At 42.2% G+C, this 19,979-nt stretch overlaps 1 protein-coding gene across 11 annotated transcripts in view; it reads left to right on the forward strand.

The window, feature by feature from the left end:
* The window catches only part of Clip1 (CAP-Gly domain containing linker protein 1), a 120,464-nt gene that overhangs the window by 86,428 nt on the left and 14,057 nt on the right, over positions 1-19,979 (forward strand). For all 11 annotated transcript variants that reach the window (XM_041646089.1, XM_041645997.1, XM_041646023.1 and 8 more), the window contains one exon: positions 1,441-1,561. In XM_041646089.1, coding sequence (XP_041502023.1) covers positions 1,441-1,561 — 121 coding nt within the window. The remainder of the gene's footprint in view (positions 1-1,440; positions 1,562-19,979) is intronic.

Genomic DNA, 19,979 nt, shown 5'->3' on the forward strand with positions numbered 1-19,979 from the left:
AGGAATGAGCGCAAAGAGCGATGATGTACGCTGCTGACTGGCTCACTCTCAGGCTCATTCTCAGCTCCCTGCCTTATTCAGAAGATGACCACCTAGGCGCAGGGATGGTGCTGCCCAAGGTGGGCTGCCACCCCTTACATCAGTCAACAATAAAAGTCCCATGGACATTCCCATAGACCACTCTGATGGAGGTTCCTCTGTTGGGCGCCCCTCTTCCCAGGCATGTCTAGGTTTGTGTCAAGCTGACAAAAGCTAACTGGCAATATATAGAAATGTGAGTGGGTAGATAGGTTAATAGATTTACAATTAAAACTATTTCTAGTACTTACTAAATATACATCTTTGTAAAAATTCTAATTTAGTATGCCATGAGAATTTATAGATTTATTCTCCTAAATCTTCATGAGGTCATCATAGAGTACATATTATATAGGAGAATTAAAAATTGAGAACATTGAAGATGCCAAGCATTGACACCCATTAGACAATTGAAGTTAAAAATAGATGCGTTCATGCATTGGCAGATGGATTCATACCCAGATGACTAGATTCAGAATCCAGCCACGTATGACAGCTTGCTAAGTAGAGTTTACCCAGCATAGACTTACTTAAAACCCAAAATTGCTTCAAAACCTTCTATGGCATAAAACTAGGATCTAGTGATTAAGTAAAAATATTTTGAATAGCCATATGTAAAAGATAATAGTTCAGAATGTATGTTTAGGTTAATTTTAATAATGAGAAAATGCCTATTGTTTTGTACCTTATTGTTTGTGTTGGCATTATGATATGACTTATCTGATAGGTTGTGTTATGGTTTTATTTGCTTCTTTTAATTAGCAGTTAGCAGTGTAGAAAGAATACCATCAAATAACTGCTATTTGGTTAGAAAAAAAAATTCCTTTGGGCATTTCACTTCTCATTGTCCTAAAAATATACTCAGATTCCCAACAGCACCTGACTGTGATGGACACTGGTAAATGGGACCACTGGATTTTTATTTCACCAAGAGAAACGTAGATGAAAAGATCTGTGCCTCTGGAACAGAGGGCCTTGGCAACCTGTTAAATCGCTATCGCCGTAGTGGGTTTTAGTATAATTATTTCAGGGTCACAGAAGTGAAAGACGAAGGCTATACTGATCATGTCATTTGTCATCTGTTTTACAGCAATTTGCTTTTCTGTGGGGTATGGGCGGTAATAGAGTAGAGATAGTGTTTGTTGGGTATTTTAAAATGTCATAATCATGGGCAGCCAATCTCTTTTTGAGAGATTAAAACGTGACCTCTCCTTCATGTAGATAACGTGGTCTCTTGTTATTATAGATCTTATCGGGCACGTGACCCAGATCTATTTTCCTCAGTGCTGTGAAGCTGTTGTCTCCCACAGTTTCCTTGCTTGTCTTGTTTCTATGGTAACCTTGCACTCACTGTCCTTGCAGAGAAACCCTAAAGCAGGCAGCAGCTCAGAAGTCCCAGCAGCTTTCAGCACTGCAGAAAGAGAACGTCAAACTTGCCGAGGAGCTGGGGAGAACGCGGGACGAAGTCACAAGTCATCAAAAGGTCAGTGGACCTTCAGTGGGGGGTTTTAGATCTGGGGTGCTGGCATCCGCTGTTCTTGCAGCCTTCCTAGAGGCTGCTCAGATTTGCTCCATGTGACTAAGGGTGTTTCAAATGGGTTGGCTCATTTACCTGCGTTATGCGTCTGCTTGCCTTCAGGGATGCACACGCTGTAGGACTTAGGGTCACAGTGAACTGACAGTCCCATGAACACACCACACATGCTAGCAGCAACAGCACCTGACCTTAAAGCAACGAGGAAAGGTCCTTATTAGATAATTTTCAAGCCGCACCATTAAAGGTGAAGAACCAAGCATTATCTTCTCCCTACCCCAGCTATTATTCCAAAATTTTCTTTCTCTTAAAAATTTTCCCCCCTCTTTCACTGAAATTGGTTTTAGGGATACGGATTCTAAGAGTATGGTTTTGTTGTAAAGGTTACCAGATGATTTCGGTAGTACTTACGCGATAGACTGTGAATTTGTGTGTGTTGATTTGTGGAATGTGGGTTCTAACTAGAGTGCATCCCAGTCTGTTTGCTGAGATCGGTGTCGCTGAGGTTTCTGACAGAAATTACTTAAACATGGAAACAGAACTGACTGTAAACAATGCTGTGTTGTGCTTTGAATTCATCTCTGATATTTGAATCAAAATGTTAGTCCCATCTGACCCTAGAGCAGCTGCTGGAATTTTTAACCATTTATACTTGCTCTGCACTGCGAAGGAAAAGATCTCTCACGTCTGCAAGCATTGGCTCTAACTAGGAAGAGTAGTTTGGAGTTACTGTGCTTCGATTTCATCAGGATGGTGCAGTGTGTGGGAAAAACACTTCCTTTTTTTCTTTTTGTGTTTTTGGGGTAAGGTATCAATGGTTGGCCTGGGACTCACTATGTAGTACAGGTTGGATTCAAACTCAGAGCGAGGCTTCTGCTTCTACCACCCAAGTATTGGGAAAGTCACCATCTCCACAGTTTCAGACTTTTAAGATTCATATTATAGCTGTCCCCCCTTTCCTCATTTCTTGAAGGAAATGCTGTAGTCTCCCTACTCCGAGTGGTGTTCTCAGGTGCTGCAGGTTGACAGTAGCCTAGTCACTGGTTCTCACTGTGTGATGGGTACGCAGAGTGACAGTGGTAGCAGAAGATGGAAGCGCAGAGAAGATAGTAATTTGTTGAGCATCCTCTGGCAGGCGGTGTCACAGTGCTTGTCAGCTTCCTTGGCTTGGAAGAGAATCAACGTGAGCTGACTTAAGCAGAATCACTGCGCTCTTCTCTGATCAGCTTGTGAGGAATTTGAGTTCATGGAAAGCAGAAGCCCCTTTGACCTGAGGAAGATTTTCTTTTCTCATGTTGTTGGAGTGTTGGATACCAGGGTGTGTCACCGGTACTGGAGGTCTGTTCATTGGCTTTTCTTTCTTTCTTTCTTTCTTTCTTTCTTTCTTTCTCTTTCTTTCTTTCCTTCTTTCTTTCTTTCTTTCTTTCCTCTTTCTTCCTTCCTTTCTTTTCTTTCTCTTTCCAGCCTTCTTTTTCTTTTTGATTTTTCCCCATTCCTTTGAATATTTCTGGTAGAGACAGAGGATTCCCTCTGTAGAATGAACAGGGAGGTCACCCTGTCGTCTTACGCTGTCATCTGAACTGGACTAATTATGTTACTTGTGTTTTACTGAGCTGGAAGGGGCTGAGGAAACCTCCTGACTCTTGGCTGAGTTTTCAAAGCCCTTCTCTATCTTAGCAGCTCTTTACTTAGCTTCTACTGAAAAGATTTTGTGCTTAATGATTGAAACGTCATTTTGCTGGGTGTTAGCAAATGACAACTACAGCTACGAAAGAAACTTTTTTAAATAGTGGAAACTGGGAATGGTGAATGAGCCTGTCATCATAGCACTTGGGAAATAGAAGCAGGAGGGTCAGGAGTTCAAGGCCAGCCTTGGCTACATTGTGAGTGGTAACCACCCAGGCTACAATGGTCAGTTCAAGGCTAATGGGGGCTATATGAGAGATCTTGCTTTTAAAACAGACAACCGAAAAGCTGGTTATTATGTCACTTTTAGATTGTTGTTTAATTTTATTCAGAAAAGAAGTAAATGTCAACTAAAACATGATAGCTCTGATGATGGACAATGTCTGTGTTGTGTTTTTTTAATTGGGGATCAAACCTAGGGCCTAATACGTGTAAGACAAGCACTGTACCAACTGAGTTATATTTTTATATCCCCATCCCTGATTATGGAGATTTTTTTTAAATGTTTATTTTATGTATATGAGCGACTTGTCTTCACACACACCAGAAGAGAGCACCAAATCTCATTACGGTTGGTTGTGAGCCACCATGTGGTTGCTGGAAATTGAACTCAGTACCTCTGGAATAGCAGTCAGTCCCCTTAACCACTAAGCCATTTCTCCAGCCCCAATTATGGAGATTAAAAGAGATACTAGCCAGTAGTGGTATACACCTTTAATCCTAGCCCTTGGGAGGCAGAGGTAGGTGAATCTCTGAGTTTGATTTGTAGCCTGATCTACAAATCAAATTTGTAGAGTAACTTCCAAAATAACCAGGGCTACACAGAGAAACCCTGTCTTAAAAGAACAAAAATAAATAGACAAATAAGTTAAAAAAATAAAAGTGATGATAATAACCAAGAAAGATTATAGATAATTCTTGTCTTGATATGTGCAAAAGAATGGAGAAAATACCTGTTAAAAATAACCTAGCTGGGTGTGGTAGCTCACACCTACAACCCTAGTAATCCTACTACTTGGAGGCTAAAGCAGGAGGTTTGCAAGTTTGAGGCCAGCCCAGGTCACATGGTTCCAGGTCAGCCTGAACTACATAGTGAGACCCTCTCTCAATAATCTGTTCTGCATGCATATATACATTCATGTGTACATATATAAAGTGGTTTACAAGCAACCGTATTTTAAAGGAGATAAATTAACCTTTCTGACTTTTATTATGTTCTTTTTTGAACCTGTTGTGCTAATTATTTCTGTAAAATTGTGAATATTCACTTAGTTAACTTCTTAGAGTTAAGTGAATTTTTTGTTTTTTGTTTTTCTTTTTGAAGTGTTGAGAATAAAACCTCAGTCTTTGTTTTGCATTAGTCAAGCTATTGGTTGTCTCTGTTAGAAACATAAGTGGACTAGGGCTGTAGGGCAGGAACAGAGTGTTTGCCTGGCATGCCTGAGATCATGAGTTTTGTCTCTAGTACCACAAAAGGAAGGATGAGAGAGGGGAACTACATTACGGTGTTGTAGAATAATCATTTAACTATGCAAAGATGTGTTGCATTTATTTAACTGTATAAAGATATGTTCCTGTTTTACCTTGCCTGCCTAAGGCGGGATTGCTCTAATAAAAAGTTGGATTGCCAGTAGTGGCGGGCCTTCTGGCAGGGGAAGTAAATAGGAGGAGGATTTAGACTCATGAGAAGAAAGACCAGGGAGATAGCAGAAGCCAGCCATACTGACATGGTAGAAGCAGGTTCATTCATACAAAAGGAAAGACAGGTAAAAAGCCCGAAGCAAAACATAGATAAATAGAAACAGGTTAAATTAAAAGAGCTAGTGGGACAAGCATAACCTAAGGTCGAGCATTCATAATTATTTGATTCCTTGCTTTATTTGGAAACTGGTTGGCGGCCCAAAGAAAAGACCAACTACATTAAAGAGCTATAATGTTTGACAGAAATACTATTTTTAAAATATGGAACTTCAATTGTAAATTTTGTGTTTCATTCTAAATTAAAATGGCAAAGACTATATTGACAGGATTAGATAAATTCTGACCCAGGCCTAATTTGCTTTACTTGGCAACATTGTTACTCACTGAGAGGCCTTCCCACAGCTTTTATGGAATCCTAACCTTCCTCTGGAATGGAGATAATCTTTCAGGTGAGGAAGCAGAGGCTCCTAAGTGACGATCAGCTGAGGATACCCAGAGGAAGTGAGGTGTGAAGCAGTTGCTATGGCTGAGGACAACTTATTACTTATTTAGTAACCACTGATTTAAAGACTTGAAGCAAAACAAAACTGTGAGCCAGGAATATGGGGTAGGTGGAGCAAAACAGTGCTGTACAAATAAATACATCTGTAGGCTGGGGTGTTGCTCAGTGGCAAAGTGTACTCCTCAAATACAGGAGGCTCTGGGTTTAAGCCCAGCACCAGGGAGTATATTTGGGGGTGCACTCTGAACTCTGCTGGTATATTTTTTCCCCTTTTTCAGATGTTTATTTACTTACAAATCCTGAGACATCCTTAAATATGTCTACATTCTAAGTTCTCACTGGAGTTACTGAGAGGAAGCTCTACTTCCTCTGGGGAGCCTCTTTTACTTGAAGACTGCTATTTCCTGCTTGTCCTTTTCACGTTACCAGGATGAATCATTGTCAGAATTTTTAAACCTTGTTCTGAAGAGACTTCAAAACAAGGCTGTTTATTGAATTAGGGGATTCCCTGCCTCTCTGTGACAGTGGCTATATAGAACATTTCCTCTTTATTCTCTTAAAAAAAAAAAGGCAGTGAAGAAATTCTGCAGCTGGGTACAGTGGTGCATGCTTATGTGGGGAAGTGGAGGCAGGAGGGTCAGGAGCGAGGTCATCCATAAATATATACATATACATATACATACATACATACATACATACATATATATATATATGGAGTTCAAGGCCAATCTATGCTACGCTAGACCCTGTCTCAAAAAGCCAGAAGTGGATAGGGAGAAAATGATGGAAGATGATAACAATGAGCAGGACTTGACTGATGTGGGTGTGGAGTGGTGCTAGAGGCTGCTCTTCCTTATAGTCCTGTCTGAGCCAGCTAATCCCAGCACTTGGGAGGAGGCAGAGGCAGGAGGATCTCTGTGAGTTTGAGGCCAGCCTGGTCTACAAGAGCTAGTTCCAGGACAGGCATCAAAAACTACAGAGAAACACGGTCTCAAAAATCAAAATAAGGGGGCTGGAGAGATGGCTCAAAGGTTAAGAGCATTGCCTGCTCTTCCAAGGGTCCTGAGTTCAATTCCCAGCAACCACATGGTGGTCCACAACCATCTGTATTGAGGTCTGGTGCCCTCTCTGGCTAACTCCGTACAAAATAAATAAATAAATATTTTAAAAAATTATTACATTTATTATTTATGTGTGTGTGTTCACACATCCACAGTGCCCATGGAGAGGTCAAAGGACAGTTTGAGGGAATCATTCATCTTCTATCAGGTTACCAGGCTTGGTAGCAAGTGCCTTTACCCACTGAGCCATCTTCCTAACCCTAAAGTTAAGTTGCTTTTGTGTGAGATTTTTCAATTTAGTTGAGAAGAGGGGCAATAATCAGGATCAGTTAGGATTGCGAGTGACCCAAGTTTTTATAATAATTATTATTATTACTTGTGTGTATAAAAATATAATTGTATGTGTGTATATGTATGTTTGTACGATTGCAAGCATGTATTCCGTGGCACACATATGGAGGGAGGCAAGAGGACAACCTGGTTTATTCTTTCCTTCCACCTTTATGAGGACTCCAAGGATGAAACTCAGGTTGCCAGGCTTGCACAGCAAGCTCTTTCACCCTGTGAGGCATCTTCCAGCCCTGTGTTGTCTTTTAAAATGGAGTATGTTAGGTAGAACCAAATGAAATTGTTTTTTAAGCAACCTGACAGTAGACAGGACTCAGAAGTTATGACTGTTAGTGTGTCAGCATGGACTGGTTTTGTTCACAGCAAATCTGCCTGATGTGCTGACTGATTTCTTGTTGTTCCATGTTGGTGCACCAGTGTGTGTGTGTGCGAGCACACGCACATGTGAGCATGCGTGTGTGTACATCAGTTTCTGTTTTAAACATTCTACAGTGCGCAATGCAGTTTCTTTTTTTTTTTTAAAAAGATTTATTTATTTATTATGTATACAGCATTCCTCTTCCATGTATGCCTGCATACCAGAAGAGTGCACCAGATTTCATCACACATGGTTTTAAGCCACCATGTTGTTGCTGGGAATTGAACTCAGGACCTCTGAAAGAACAGTCAGTGCTCTTAACCTCTGAGCCATTTCTCCAGCCCAATGCAGTTTTATTTTATTTTTGATTGGATGCTATATACATTCTTTCTCCATTCATCCCTGGCGTTGAGGTTTGCAGCCTCTATGGTAGCCTATGGTAGCTGCCTCTAAATACCACCTTGGATGTTCTGTGAGGTGGGAACATCCCTTTTCTCCTCAAAGTAGTTCTAAAACGTGATCCACAGTTAGACCCTAACCATTCTCATTCTCTCTGTGTGTCTTTTTCCTTTTTCTTTTTTCCAAGACAGGGTTTCTCTGTGTAGCCCTGACTGTCTTAGAACTCACTAAGTAGACCAGGCTGGCCTCTAACTCAGCCTGCTTCCACCTTCTGAGTGCTGGGATTAAAGGCGTGTACCACCACTGCCTGGCTAAATAAACTTTTGATTCCTCTACCTGGGATTCACTGTGTGTGGGTGTAGAAGCACTCTGAATTCAGGTAGTGTCACATAAATGGAAACCGTACAGGGCATTATTTTCTTTTCATAAAGAATTCTAAAAATAACCGTGTGAGCTCTACAATACAAGAAGGCACCTCGGGTGGTCAGCTTTGAGATAGATGTCCAGTTTATTGGTTGATATGTCTTTTCTGTCATTTCCTCAGATGTATTCTGAACAAGATAGGAAAGTTTAACTATATATAATAATGTGAGGTCTTTTATAGAAGTGGACCCCTGGTGGTCACCTTTGCGATGGATGCCTGATTTATCATTTACAAACCTCACATATATTTCATCCATAAAGACAGCAGGTACCTTGAGCTGTCACCATGGAAACAGCAGCTTTTCCACAGGGGTATTTCAAAATGAGGCCATGGCTTGATTTTGGAAACTTAACAAGGATAAGATGGGTCAATAACTATTTGGTAAAAAGTCATTTTAGAGTGAAGTTATAGCAGAGTGTACAACAACTAGGGTTGGCACCTAAATTGATCAATGAGAATTTGCCTTCTAAATAGGCCTAAGTTCACAGACGGATTAGAAAAAGAAAGCTAATTTTAGCCTGTTATGCATTATTTTGTAACAATAGTGAACAGCAGCCATCAGAATTTTAATCTAGGCTCAGAGAACACTAGAAAATAGAGTCTCTCTTTTTGGTGTCTAATGATGCAAATGGGTGCTTTAAATACGAGCTGCTGTTGCTGCTGCTCTTGTTTTGTTTGAAACAGGGTCCCATGTGGTACAGACCGGCCTCAAACTCTCTAACATAGCTGAGGTCAGCTTTGAACTCTTTTTTTTTTTTTTTTGGTTTTTCGAGACAGGGTTTCTCTGTGGTTTTGGAGCCTGTCCTGGAACTAGCTCTTGTAGACCAGGCTGGTCTCGAACTCACAGAGATCCGCCTGCCTCTGCCTCCCGAGTGCTGGGATTAAAGGCGTGCGCCACCACCGCCCGGCCAGCTTTGAACTCTTAATCTGTGTGCTTTTACCTCCCAAGCAGTCTGCCCGGCCAGCTTTGAACTCTTAATCTGTGTGCTTTTACCTCCCAAGCAGTCTGGAGACAGTAGTGTGCTACTGCACCAGAGAAAACCAGGGCTTCTTGAACTGCCTCCACTCATGACCTCTTTTTGCCTGAGAAATATTTTTATAGCCTTCAGATTCTTAGGCATATAAAGTAAGTATACCAACTAAACATTTACTGATAATCATAGTTTATTTTAAAACAGTTCTTTGAGATACATGTAATTTTACCATTTATTAAAGCTGAAAGAAAAAGTGTATACTAATAATAGGTGAGTATTTGATATTGCAGAATATAGGATATACTCAACACTTTTCAGAGTTGATCAGTATTTTTACTTTACCTTTCTCCCAGCATGTGGGAGGTAGAAGCATGTGAATCTCTGCGAGTTTGAAGCCAGCCTGGTCTCTACATAGTGAGTTCTAAGCCAGCCAGAGCTATAATATAGTAAGACCTTGTCTCAAAACAAACAAACAGTAATTTTATAACTGTCAAAGCTGAGAACAGTGCTCTACATAAATGTGTAATACAAAATGCAGAAGTATATTTAGGGCCATTTCGGAAATGCTGTAAATTCTGTCCTAATCCAAGTCAAAATTCATTTAACATTTTGTTATTGTGTTGTATTTTTTTTAAAAAAATTGTGCATGTGGATTATGTGTGTGAGGGTCAATTAGCCCCATACACATTGTAATGGATTAATTAAAAAATGCTTCAGGATCCCTGGATCTGTGGCTGCAGCAGCAGAAACACTGCAGGTCCCTGAGCGGTGGCAGGCAGCAGGTCCCAAGAGCAGCCAGTCCTAGGCAGGGACTGGTGCAGGTCCCCGAGTGGTAGTAGTGGACCACATGGCAGCAGGCAGCGAATAGTGGGTCCCGGAGAGCATCCAGTCCCAGGCAGGGGAGGTGCAGTTTCCTGAGTGGCTGCAGCAGGCAACGAGGAGAGACAGACAGATGGGCATGCCATGAGACCACACTGCAGGTCTCCCAAGGCAGCTGGTGCTAGGCAGGAAGTGCAGTTATATGGGTGAGGGACAGAGGGATAGACACGCCATGCAGAGTGAGGTTGGATATTTATTTAGTGGGTTATGGAAAGGGAGAAGGGGAGAAGAGCAGTGTGGCAGAGAGAGAGACAGAGAGAGACAGAGAGAGACAGACAGAGACCAAAGCTTCTAGAGGGAGAGGGAAAAGGAAGAAACTCAGGCTGCAAGCAGGAAGGAAGATCTGCCTGCCTCAGTGGAGTGGGCCTGGCTTGTCTCTTAAAGAGACAGAACAGATCATTACATACATCATCACACATGATAATGATAATGATGATGATGATAATAATAATAATAATAATGAAAGTTTGTATTGAAACTCAAGAATTTAGAAAGAAGTTTTTAGTGCCTGTAATGATTTCTGCTGAGTGAGAAGGACTTTGGCGAAAAACCTTGGTGGGTGAGAGCTAGAGGCCCCACTGGTGAGTGACAAATACTGTGCTGGCAAAGCTTAAGTGAAGAGTTTTGCTGAGATAAAGGGGGTGGGCGGGGAAGAGAAAAGGAGAGAGAGATGCAAAGGGTGGGGGGGACAGAGACCTGTTTGCCTTTTCAGAAGAACAGCAGGAAGAGAGCTGGAATGGGCCAGGGTACTGCCTGGGTGCATCCTGCCAGGAGACAGGGGCCAGCATAAACTGAATGTGTATCACTGTTGCAGGCCAGCTTCCCAGGACAGCAGGGCTGAGGGGTATGTATGGTGTACAATGTTTATAAATGTAGCCCTACCCCCAGCACGTCTGTAACAGGAGAAGAAAACTGTCCTGCCAGCCTAAGAGTAACTTTGGCTCACTCTGCAGGTCTGGGGTGGCCTTTCTTCTTTTCCTTTCCTTTTTCCTTTCCTTTCCTTCCGCCTTTACTTCCCCCTTTCCTTCCCCCTTCCCTTTCCTTCCCTTCCCTCTCCTCTCCTCTCCTCTCCTCTCCTCTCCTGCCTTCCTGCCTTCCTGCCTTCCTTCCTTTTTTTCCATTTTATTTATTTGATTTTTCGAGACAGGGTTTTCAGTAGCTTCGGAGCCTGTCCTGGAACTAGCTTTGTAGACCAGGCTGGCCTCAAACTCATAGAGATTTGCCTGCTTCTGCCTCCCAGGTTCTGGGATTAAAGGTGTGTGCCACCACTGTTCGGCATGGGGTGGCCTTTCAGATTTGCCCCAAATTAGATTGAAATGTCTAGGGTTTTTTTTTCTTTCTTTCCCTTGTTTAGAGTTATATTTTCTTCATTTATTTATTATATGTGTATGTCACTGGACATGTATAAACAGCTTATACCATATGGTCTCAGTGATTAAACTCAAGCCACCAGGGTTGGCAGCAAGGGCATTTGCCCACTGGGTGGTCTCAATGGCTCACCATCTTTATATTCTCCATTGATCTGTCACAGGACGAGGTCCATTCTAGGAAAGGGTGTGGCCCTGCAGGAGTGGTTCTGTCATTTTGGCAGTCCCTGAATATCTCCTACCCTGCTCCTAGAAGCACATCTTCTCTCTACCGTCCTCCTTTCATCTCTGAAAGCAGTTAGTCACAGACAGACCCACTGGATCTTTCCTTCCCTTCTCCATTTCTGTCTGCTCTTGTAAGAGCAGAAGTCTGTCTATCTGTGTGTGGGAGGCGAGACAAGAAATCCTCAGTCAGAGAATGTGTTGAGTTGCTATTTTGAACCTCAGAACACTCGCTCGGAGACTGAAAGCGCCCGAATGAGCCATTTCGCTGGGAAGAGTGGTGGGAGAAGACTCCCTGAGAGTCTCAGCAGGGGCTCATCCTGGGAGAAGCTGAGCTTCCCATCATGAGATAGCTGGGCAGTACTAGGACTGGAGAGTACAGTGTCCTGATGGCCGTTCACTCTCTACTGCAGGAAGCAAAATGGGAGGTGCTGGGACCCTTGTTCAAGTGGCTTTACTGAGCCTATGAAATCAGTGTTGACTCTGAGTTTGTCTGTGGCCCTCATTTCACCCAAGCTTGTGTTTCTTAGCGTAAATGATGGGTTGAAAGTTAAAGTACCTCGTACGCTTTTTGTCTACCTTCCCCACTTTTTTTTTTCTTTTTGTTTTTTCGAGACAGGGTTTCTCTGTGGCTTTGGAGCCTGTCCTGGAACTAGCTCTGTAGACCAGGCTGGTCTCGAACTCACAGAGATCCGCCTGCTTCTGCCTCCCGAGTGCTGGGATTAAAGGCGTGCGCCACCATTGCCCGGCTCCTTCCCCACTTCTTATTTTTGTTTTTTTTGAAGATTTTTTAAAGTTTTATATGTATGAGTATTTTGTCTGTGTGTGTGTCTATGCAGTACGTATGGAGGCCAGAAAGTACTGGATCTGCTGGAACTGGAGTTACAGGCAGTTGTGGACTATTACGAGGGTAATGGGAATAGAACCTGAGTTCCCTCAGGAGCAGCCAGTGCTCTTAACTACTGAGCTGTCTTTGCTCCCTTTCTTGTTTTTGATGTGAGTTCTTGAATCCTCTTCTGGTTTAATGTTCCCAAACATTGTAGGCTTTTTCTCTTAATAATAACCTTCCATTTCCCCCAGTCAACTGTATTTTCTTTTTCAGCTTCAATTATGAAAAAATGTCAAGCACATGCAGGAACAGGAGCCACCCAGTGCAGTGTGCTCCTATATCAAATACCACTAGCGTCGGGTTCTTGACTGCTCTTGTCTCAGCAATACTCCACACACCTTGTACAGTTTTTTCCCGATGTTTATTTTCAAGACAGATCATACTGATCTCAAACTCTCTGTTTGCCTGCTTCAGTCTTCTGAGTTTGGAAATTATAGGCCTAGACTACTACACCTAGATACCCTAAATTGCTAGATTTGGTTTGGTTTTTGATTGTTTTGAGACAATCTCTTTGTTTATATAAAGACAATCTCTTTATATAAACTGGTTTCAAGCTCTCAATCATCACTCCTCTGCTCACTCGGTGACTGCTGGGGTTATAGGTGTATACCACCATTCTTGATGCCCTGAGGATTATTTTAAAACAAATTTACAATTTTTTCCTTTTTTTTAAATATTTATTTATTTATTATGTATACAATATTCTGTCTATATGTATGCCTGAAGGCCAGAATAGGCCACCAGACCTCATTACAGATGGTTGTGAGCTACCATGTGGTTGCTGGGAATTGAACTCAGGGCCTTTGGAAGAGCAGGCAATGCTCTTAACCACTGAGCCATCTCTCCAGCCCTACAATTTTTTTCTTTTCCTCTCCATTTTTTGTTTTTGTTTTAGAACAATTTACTATATTACCCAGGCTAGTTTTGAACTGGGCCCAAATGATTCTCTTGCTTCAGCCTCCTGAATGACTGCTACTACAGGAATGTACCAACATGCCTGATTTATGAGTATTTTTTACCTGAAAAAAATAATTATTATTATTCCTTATACGTTGAAATGTTATTTTAAAGTCAAACATATACATATAGCTAGGCATGGCTCAGCATGTAGGAGTATAGTGATATTTCATTTGTATTTTAATAAATAAAGCTTGTCTGAAGTTCAGAGAATAAAACAGCTGCCCTAGTCAGCCTTAAAGACCAGGCAGTGGGGCTGGAGAGATGGCTCAGAGGTTAAGAGCACTGACTGTTCTTTCAGAGGTCCTGAGTTCAATTCCCAGCAACCACATGGTGGTTTGCAACCATCTGTAATAAGATCTGGTGCCCTCTTCTGGCCTGCAGGCATACATACAGACAGAACACTATATACATAATAAGTAAATCTTTAAAAAAAAAAGACCAGGCAGTGCTGACACACACCTTTAATCTCAGTAGCCGTGCTAGTTTGCCACAGACACTGGGCAGTAGTGGTGCACGCCTTTAATCCCAGTACTAAAGAGAAATAGAAGACGGGAGGAGACAGCTCTCACACAGAGTCTTATTCCTAGATTCCTGGAGGCAGAATTACCATCTTCAGACTGAGGTAGAGGTAAGAACCAGTGACTGGTTGTTGTGCTTTTCTGTCTCTGGGTTTTTATTTATCATACTACACAGGAGACTGAATCAAAAAAAAAAAAAAGAGTGAGCACTAGGTTGAAGCCAGTCTGAGCTACACAACATGGCCTTGTCTCGGCACCTCGCCCAGTTTCTCTGTCACCCTTGTATTTGTAACAGGAATCAGTATAAAATGGTTTCTCCTCACCAAGCGGTGGTGGCGCTCGCCTTTAATCCCAGTACTCGGGAGGCAGAGGCAGACGGATCTCTGTGAATTCAAGGCCAGCCTGGTCTACAAGAGCTAGTTCCAGGACAGGAACCAAAAAGCTACAGAGAAACCCTGTCTCGAAAAATCCAAAAAAAGAAAAAAAAAAGGTTTCTCCTCCCATTAGGCTCATTGAGGAAACACTGCAAATGATCTGGTGTGTCTTTCCTTATGGTTATTATACCCATATCAGTGTTTACAAATGGGTAGGTGTAGACACAGTTTTTATTATTTTCTACAAAAATTATATTGTTGAGAAAATGAATATTGTACAGATTACTCAAACTTGCTTCTCTCCTAAGTCATCTTTATTGAGGTATAATTTACATGAAATAAAATTTACCCTTCCTATGTGTATGGCTTGGCGAATATTTAGTTTCGATCTTGCTATGTAGCCCGGGCTGGCGTGGTACTCACCTTGTAGTACTATGTAGTAGTGCTCACTAGGATTGCTTAGAAATAACATAGACCCACCTCTGCCTTCTGAGTGCTGGGGTTAAAGGCGTATGCCATCAACCCAGTTCATCTTTGTGAGTTTGGTAAACGTGTCAAATGTAATGGCATGTGTCTATAATCTCAGCACTTTAGAAGACAAGACAAAAGGACTTTAAGATAAATTTGAGGCCTGGTGGTGTGGGTGCACACCTCTGTGAGTTTGAGGCCAGCCTGGTCTGCCAGAGCAAGTGTCAGGACAAAGTTACACAGAGAAACTCTGTCTTGGGAAAAAACAAAAAGATAAGTTTAAGATAAGAGTTTCAGGACAACCAGGGCTACACAGAGAAACCATGTCTGAAAAACAACAACAACAAAGGAGAAAGCAACAGCAACAACAAACAAATTCTAATCTTGGTTGATTTTTTTTCTTTCAAAATTTCATCTTTTTGTTCGCCATGTTCAGAGAGTCCGGTTTTATCCCATGCTTTTTCAGTCACAGTCCAGCTGGCCTTGGTGAGCTCCCAATAGATCAGCCCCACTGTCTCAGTGGGTGGGTGCACCCCTCGTGGTCCCGACTTCTTTGCTCATGTTCTCCCTCCTTCTGCTCCTCATTGGGACCTTGGGAGCTCAGTCCAGTGCTCCAGTGTGGGTCTCTGTCTCTATCTCCATCCATCACCAGATGAAGGTTCTATGGTGATATGCAAGATATTCGTCAGTATTGCTATAGGATAGGGTCATTTCAGGTTCCCTATCCTCAGCTGCCCAAGGAACTAACTGGGGACATCGCCTTGGGCTTCTGGGAGCCACTCTAGGTTCAAGTCTCTTGCCAACCCTAAGGTGGCTCCCTTAACTAAGAATTGTGCTTCCGTGCTCCCCTAACCAACCTTCCTTTATCCCAATCATCCTTTTTCCCCAAGTTCCCCCCATCCTCCCCTTCTCCCTTTTCTCTCCCCATCTCCCCTTGCCCCCATCCCATCCCACCCCCAAGATCCCAATTTTCATGGCGAACAATGAGGGCTGATTAGAAGCCAAGGACAATGGCACGGGGTTTTGATCCTACTTAATGTGCTGGCTTTGTGGGAGCCTAGCCAGTTTGGATGTTCACCTTCCTAAATATGGACGGAGGGGGGAGGACCTTGGACTTTCCACAGGGCAGGGAACCCTGACTGCTCTTTGGACTGGAGAGGGAGGGGGAGAGGAGTAGGGGGAGGGGGAGAAGGGTGGGAGGAGGGGGAGGGAAATGGGAGGCTGGGAGGAGGCGGAAACTTGTTTTTTTTCCTTTTCTCAATAAAAAAAAATTCATCTTTTTATGAGAAGCATGTTCTACAGTTCAGCTCTTGTTATTTTGGGTTTAAGAGCAAAGCCTTACCTGAAAAAAAAAATAGGTTTCTTTTATCAAAGTAGGTCTTTTAAATAATCAGTCACTACCTAATCTCTGAAAAATTTCTTACGTTTTCTAGTCCTGCAATTTTTTTTTTTTTGAGACAGGGTTTCTCTGTGGCTTTGTAGCCTGTCCTGGAACTAGCTCTTGTAGACTAGGCTGACCTCGAACTCACAGAGATCTGCCTGCCTCTGTCTCCCTAGTGAGCCACCACCGCCCAGCTTAGTCCTGTAATTTTGATATTACTACTAGGCCATATAAATGGATTCAAAGCAATATAGAACCTTATCTATAATCACATTAACTATAAATGATTAAAATATTCCAACTGAAAGATGTGATTTAAATTTTTTTAAAAGTTTGATCTAACAATATGGTGTCTACAAGAGATGGTTTATTTTCAGAAACACAAAGAAATTGAAAGAGAATGGAAGATGATACACCATGCATATAGTAACCAAAGGTACAGTGAAGAGGATAGACCAGATTCTGACAAAATACACCTTATGGCAGAAATTGTTACTAGATACAAAGAAAGAAAACTCTCAACTGTTCATGATGATATAACGTTTATAAATTAATGTCTACCTCACAATAAAAGCCCAAAAGAAGTAAAGCAGAAACTAACAATTTAAAAAAGGAGAAGGCCAGTAGGACTGGAGGTTGTTACTCATGTAGCCCAGTCTGGCCTCAAACTTACTATGTAGCCGAGGCTGGCTTTGAACTTTTCCTTTCTGCTTCTACCTCCCACATACTGAGATGACAGGCATGTGAATTGATGGCAGTTTGCTCTTTTCTTTTGTTTGTTTTTGAGACAGGGTCTCTCTATATAGTGCTGGCTGTCCTGGAATTCACTGTGTAGACAAGGCTGGCAATGTACTCAGAGAGTTCCACCTGCCTCAGCCTCTGCTTCTGCTTTGGTCCCGAGTGCTGCGTCTAAAGGTGTGTGTCACCATGCCAGGCCAGAAGTTGCTTTCTAGTGCTCTTTACCAAAAAGAAGTCCTTGGATAAAAGGCTAATTTTAGAGTTTAGGGTAGCAGAGTATGAAACATTTTGTTTATGAGACAGCAAGAAAGTGTGCAAAGAATGATGAGGATTCATCAAAAGCATATCAAATCAAATGTGAACCAATTTGGTCATCAAAAGAAGTAAGACGGACTGGGCGGTGGTAGTGCTCTCCTTTAATCCCAGCACTCAAGAGGCAGCTGCAGGTGCATCTCTGAGTTTGAGGCCAGCCTGGTCTACAGAACAAGTCCCAGGACATCCAGGACTACACAGAGAAACTGTGTCTTGAAAATCAAAGCAATAGCAACAACAAAGAAATTCTAGTCTTTGTTGATTTTATTCTTTTAAAATATTGTATTTCATCTTTTGTAAGTGTGCATGTTGCACGTGTGTTGGAACTCTTATGAGAAGCATATTCTACACTTCAGCACTTTTGTTTATTTTGTGGGATGTTGAGACAGAATTTTGCTATGTGTCCTTTGCTGTCTTGAAATTCTCTGGATTGACTGTAATGGATTAATAAAAAAATGCTGCAAGATTCCCGCTCCCCGGTGACTGCAGCAGCAGAAACACTGTAGGTCCCTGAGAGGCAGCAGTGGGCCATGTGGCAGCAGGCAGCTGTCACAGGCAGGGACGGTGCAGTTCCCCTAGTGGCTGCAGCAGGCCACGAGGAGAGACAGACTGATGGGCATGCCACAAGACCGAGCCACAGATCTCCCAAGGCGGCTGGTCCCAGGCAGGGAGCTCAGCTGTGTGGGTGAGAGACAGAGACATGGATAGGCACACCGTGCAAAGTGAGGTTGGATATTTATTTAGTGGGTTATGGAGGGGGAAGGGGAGAAGAGCAGAGAGGCAGAGAGAGGAAGAGAGAAGGGAGAGACAGAAGCTGCCTCTTTGAGAGGGTGACTGAAAAGAAAGAAACTCAGGCTGCAAGCAGGAAGATCTGCCTGCCTCAGTGTTGGTGGGGGAGTGGGCGTGGCTTGTCCCTTAAAGAGACAGAACAGATCATTACATAGACCAGGCTAGACTCAAACTCATGGGTCCCACATGAAAAAAAAAGTATTTTTGAGACAAGGCTTCATTATGTAACCCAGATAGTACTTAAGCTCACAGAAATCTTCCTGCTTCAGCCTTCTAAATTTTGGAATTACAGATCTGAGCTGTCACGTCTATCTTAATTCTTTAATTGTAAAATAAAACTATAAATTTTTTATAATTTATACATAAATTATAAAATGGACACAATGGCACATACCTCTAATCCTAGCTCAGGGACAGCTGAGGCAGGAGGATTATTGTGTGTTTGGGGCTAGAACATGAAACCCTGCCTTAGAAGCAACAAAAGAGGAAGGAGGCAGGGAGAAAGGAGGAGAAAAGACAGGAGCCTTTCTCAGCCCTGCATCTTTCACTTCAGATGTTGTCCTTGCTTCTCTTCATTTTCAAAGTTGCTGTCCTCTGTTTTTATTCTTTTCACTCTTAAAAACTTTAAAACAGCTAGGTGGTGGTGCACACCTTTAATCCCAGCACTCGGGAGGCAGAGGCAGGCGGATCTCTGTGAGTCTGAGGTCAGCCTGGTCTACAAGAGCTAGTTCCAGGACAGGCTCCAAAGCTACAGAGAAACCCTGTCTTGAAAAACCAAAAACAAAAACTTTAAAACATATTTCTATGAATTAAACATGCATGAAAAGTATGATTTTATTATTATTTTGTGTGTATGTGTGAGTGGAAGTCAGAGGACAATTTGTAGCAGTTGGTTCTCTCCTTCTGCCATGTGGTTTCTGGGGATTGAACTCAGGTCACCAGGCTTAGCCACTGTGCCTTTGCTTGTTGGTCACTTTGCTAGCCCTCCAAAGCCTGTGTGAAGGACTGGAAAGCAGAGAGGCTCCGGTGAGAAACTTGGATAATAAACCTTTTAGATTCCATGATAAATGTGCACTGATACTCAACATACATGCATGCACACTTACTTTTTTTTTTTTTTAAGCTGGTCAAGATGGTTTATATCTGTATAACAGCAGCAAGTATCTTTACCTGCTGAGACGTCTTCCTGGTCCTTGTTTGTGATATTTTATGAAGGAATACTAGCAGCAGGATTTTATAACAGAATGAGAGAGCTGCAGGGAGCTCTTCTGTAGCCTTGTTTTATAGATGACAGGCAAGTGTCTGCTAGGTGTGCTGAATCAGTAGATGAATCACAGGTGCTTTGCGAAGAACACGTAGCCTCTTTCCTGACTTCTGCAAGTTCCTGACACCCCTCTGATCTAAATAAAGCAGCCAGAATGCTAATGGTAGAGCTGTCATTCAGTGAGCAAATGTTTATTGAAAGCTTAACATGTACTATATAGGGCTGGGCGCGGTAACCTTAACCTATACCCCAACACTGGTGGACAAAGAGTTCAAAGCCATTTTTGGTGTTGGGTCCACAGATGGAGGGGGCATGTGGCGCAAAGATGGAGACAGATCACCGAAATCTAGCAAACCAGAAGCAAACTATTGCAGGAAAAAGTAAAAAATTAAAAAAAAAAATAAATCTCCATGGGGCACAAAAAAAAAAAAAAAAAAAAAGCTTATCAGCTAGCTGAGAGCACAGCCAGAGATGGACTTGTAAGGCTGTGGCAAAGGCCGGTTTTCAGACCCCTCCTTTTATAGCAAGCATTAGGCATGAACAAAGGAATTTTTACAATCTTGAGGTAAAACTTAGACATAAATTGCCCTTTTTTGCAATTTCCATTAACAATACTTTTCACTTAAATTAGTGTTTGTATTCAGTTCATTGTTTTTCCCTGGCATTCCTTGATAGTGCTTACCAAGGCTCCCCTGACACTGCCAGTTTTACATAGCAGGAAAGAGCATGGAAAGATATAAAATGAAAAAGTCA

Source organism: Microtus oregoni, unplaced genomic scaffold, assembly GCF_018167655.1.
Source record: "Microtus oregoni isolate MIOR12 unplaced genomic scaffold, Mior012 000003F_ref0000135, whole genome shotgun sequence".
NCBI lineage: Eukaryota > Metazoa > Chordata > Mammalia > Rodentia > Cricetidae > Microtus > Microtus oregoni.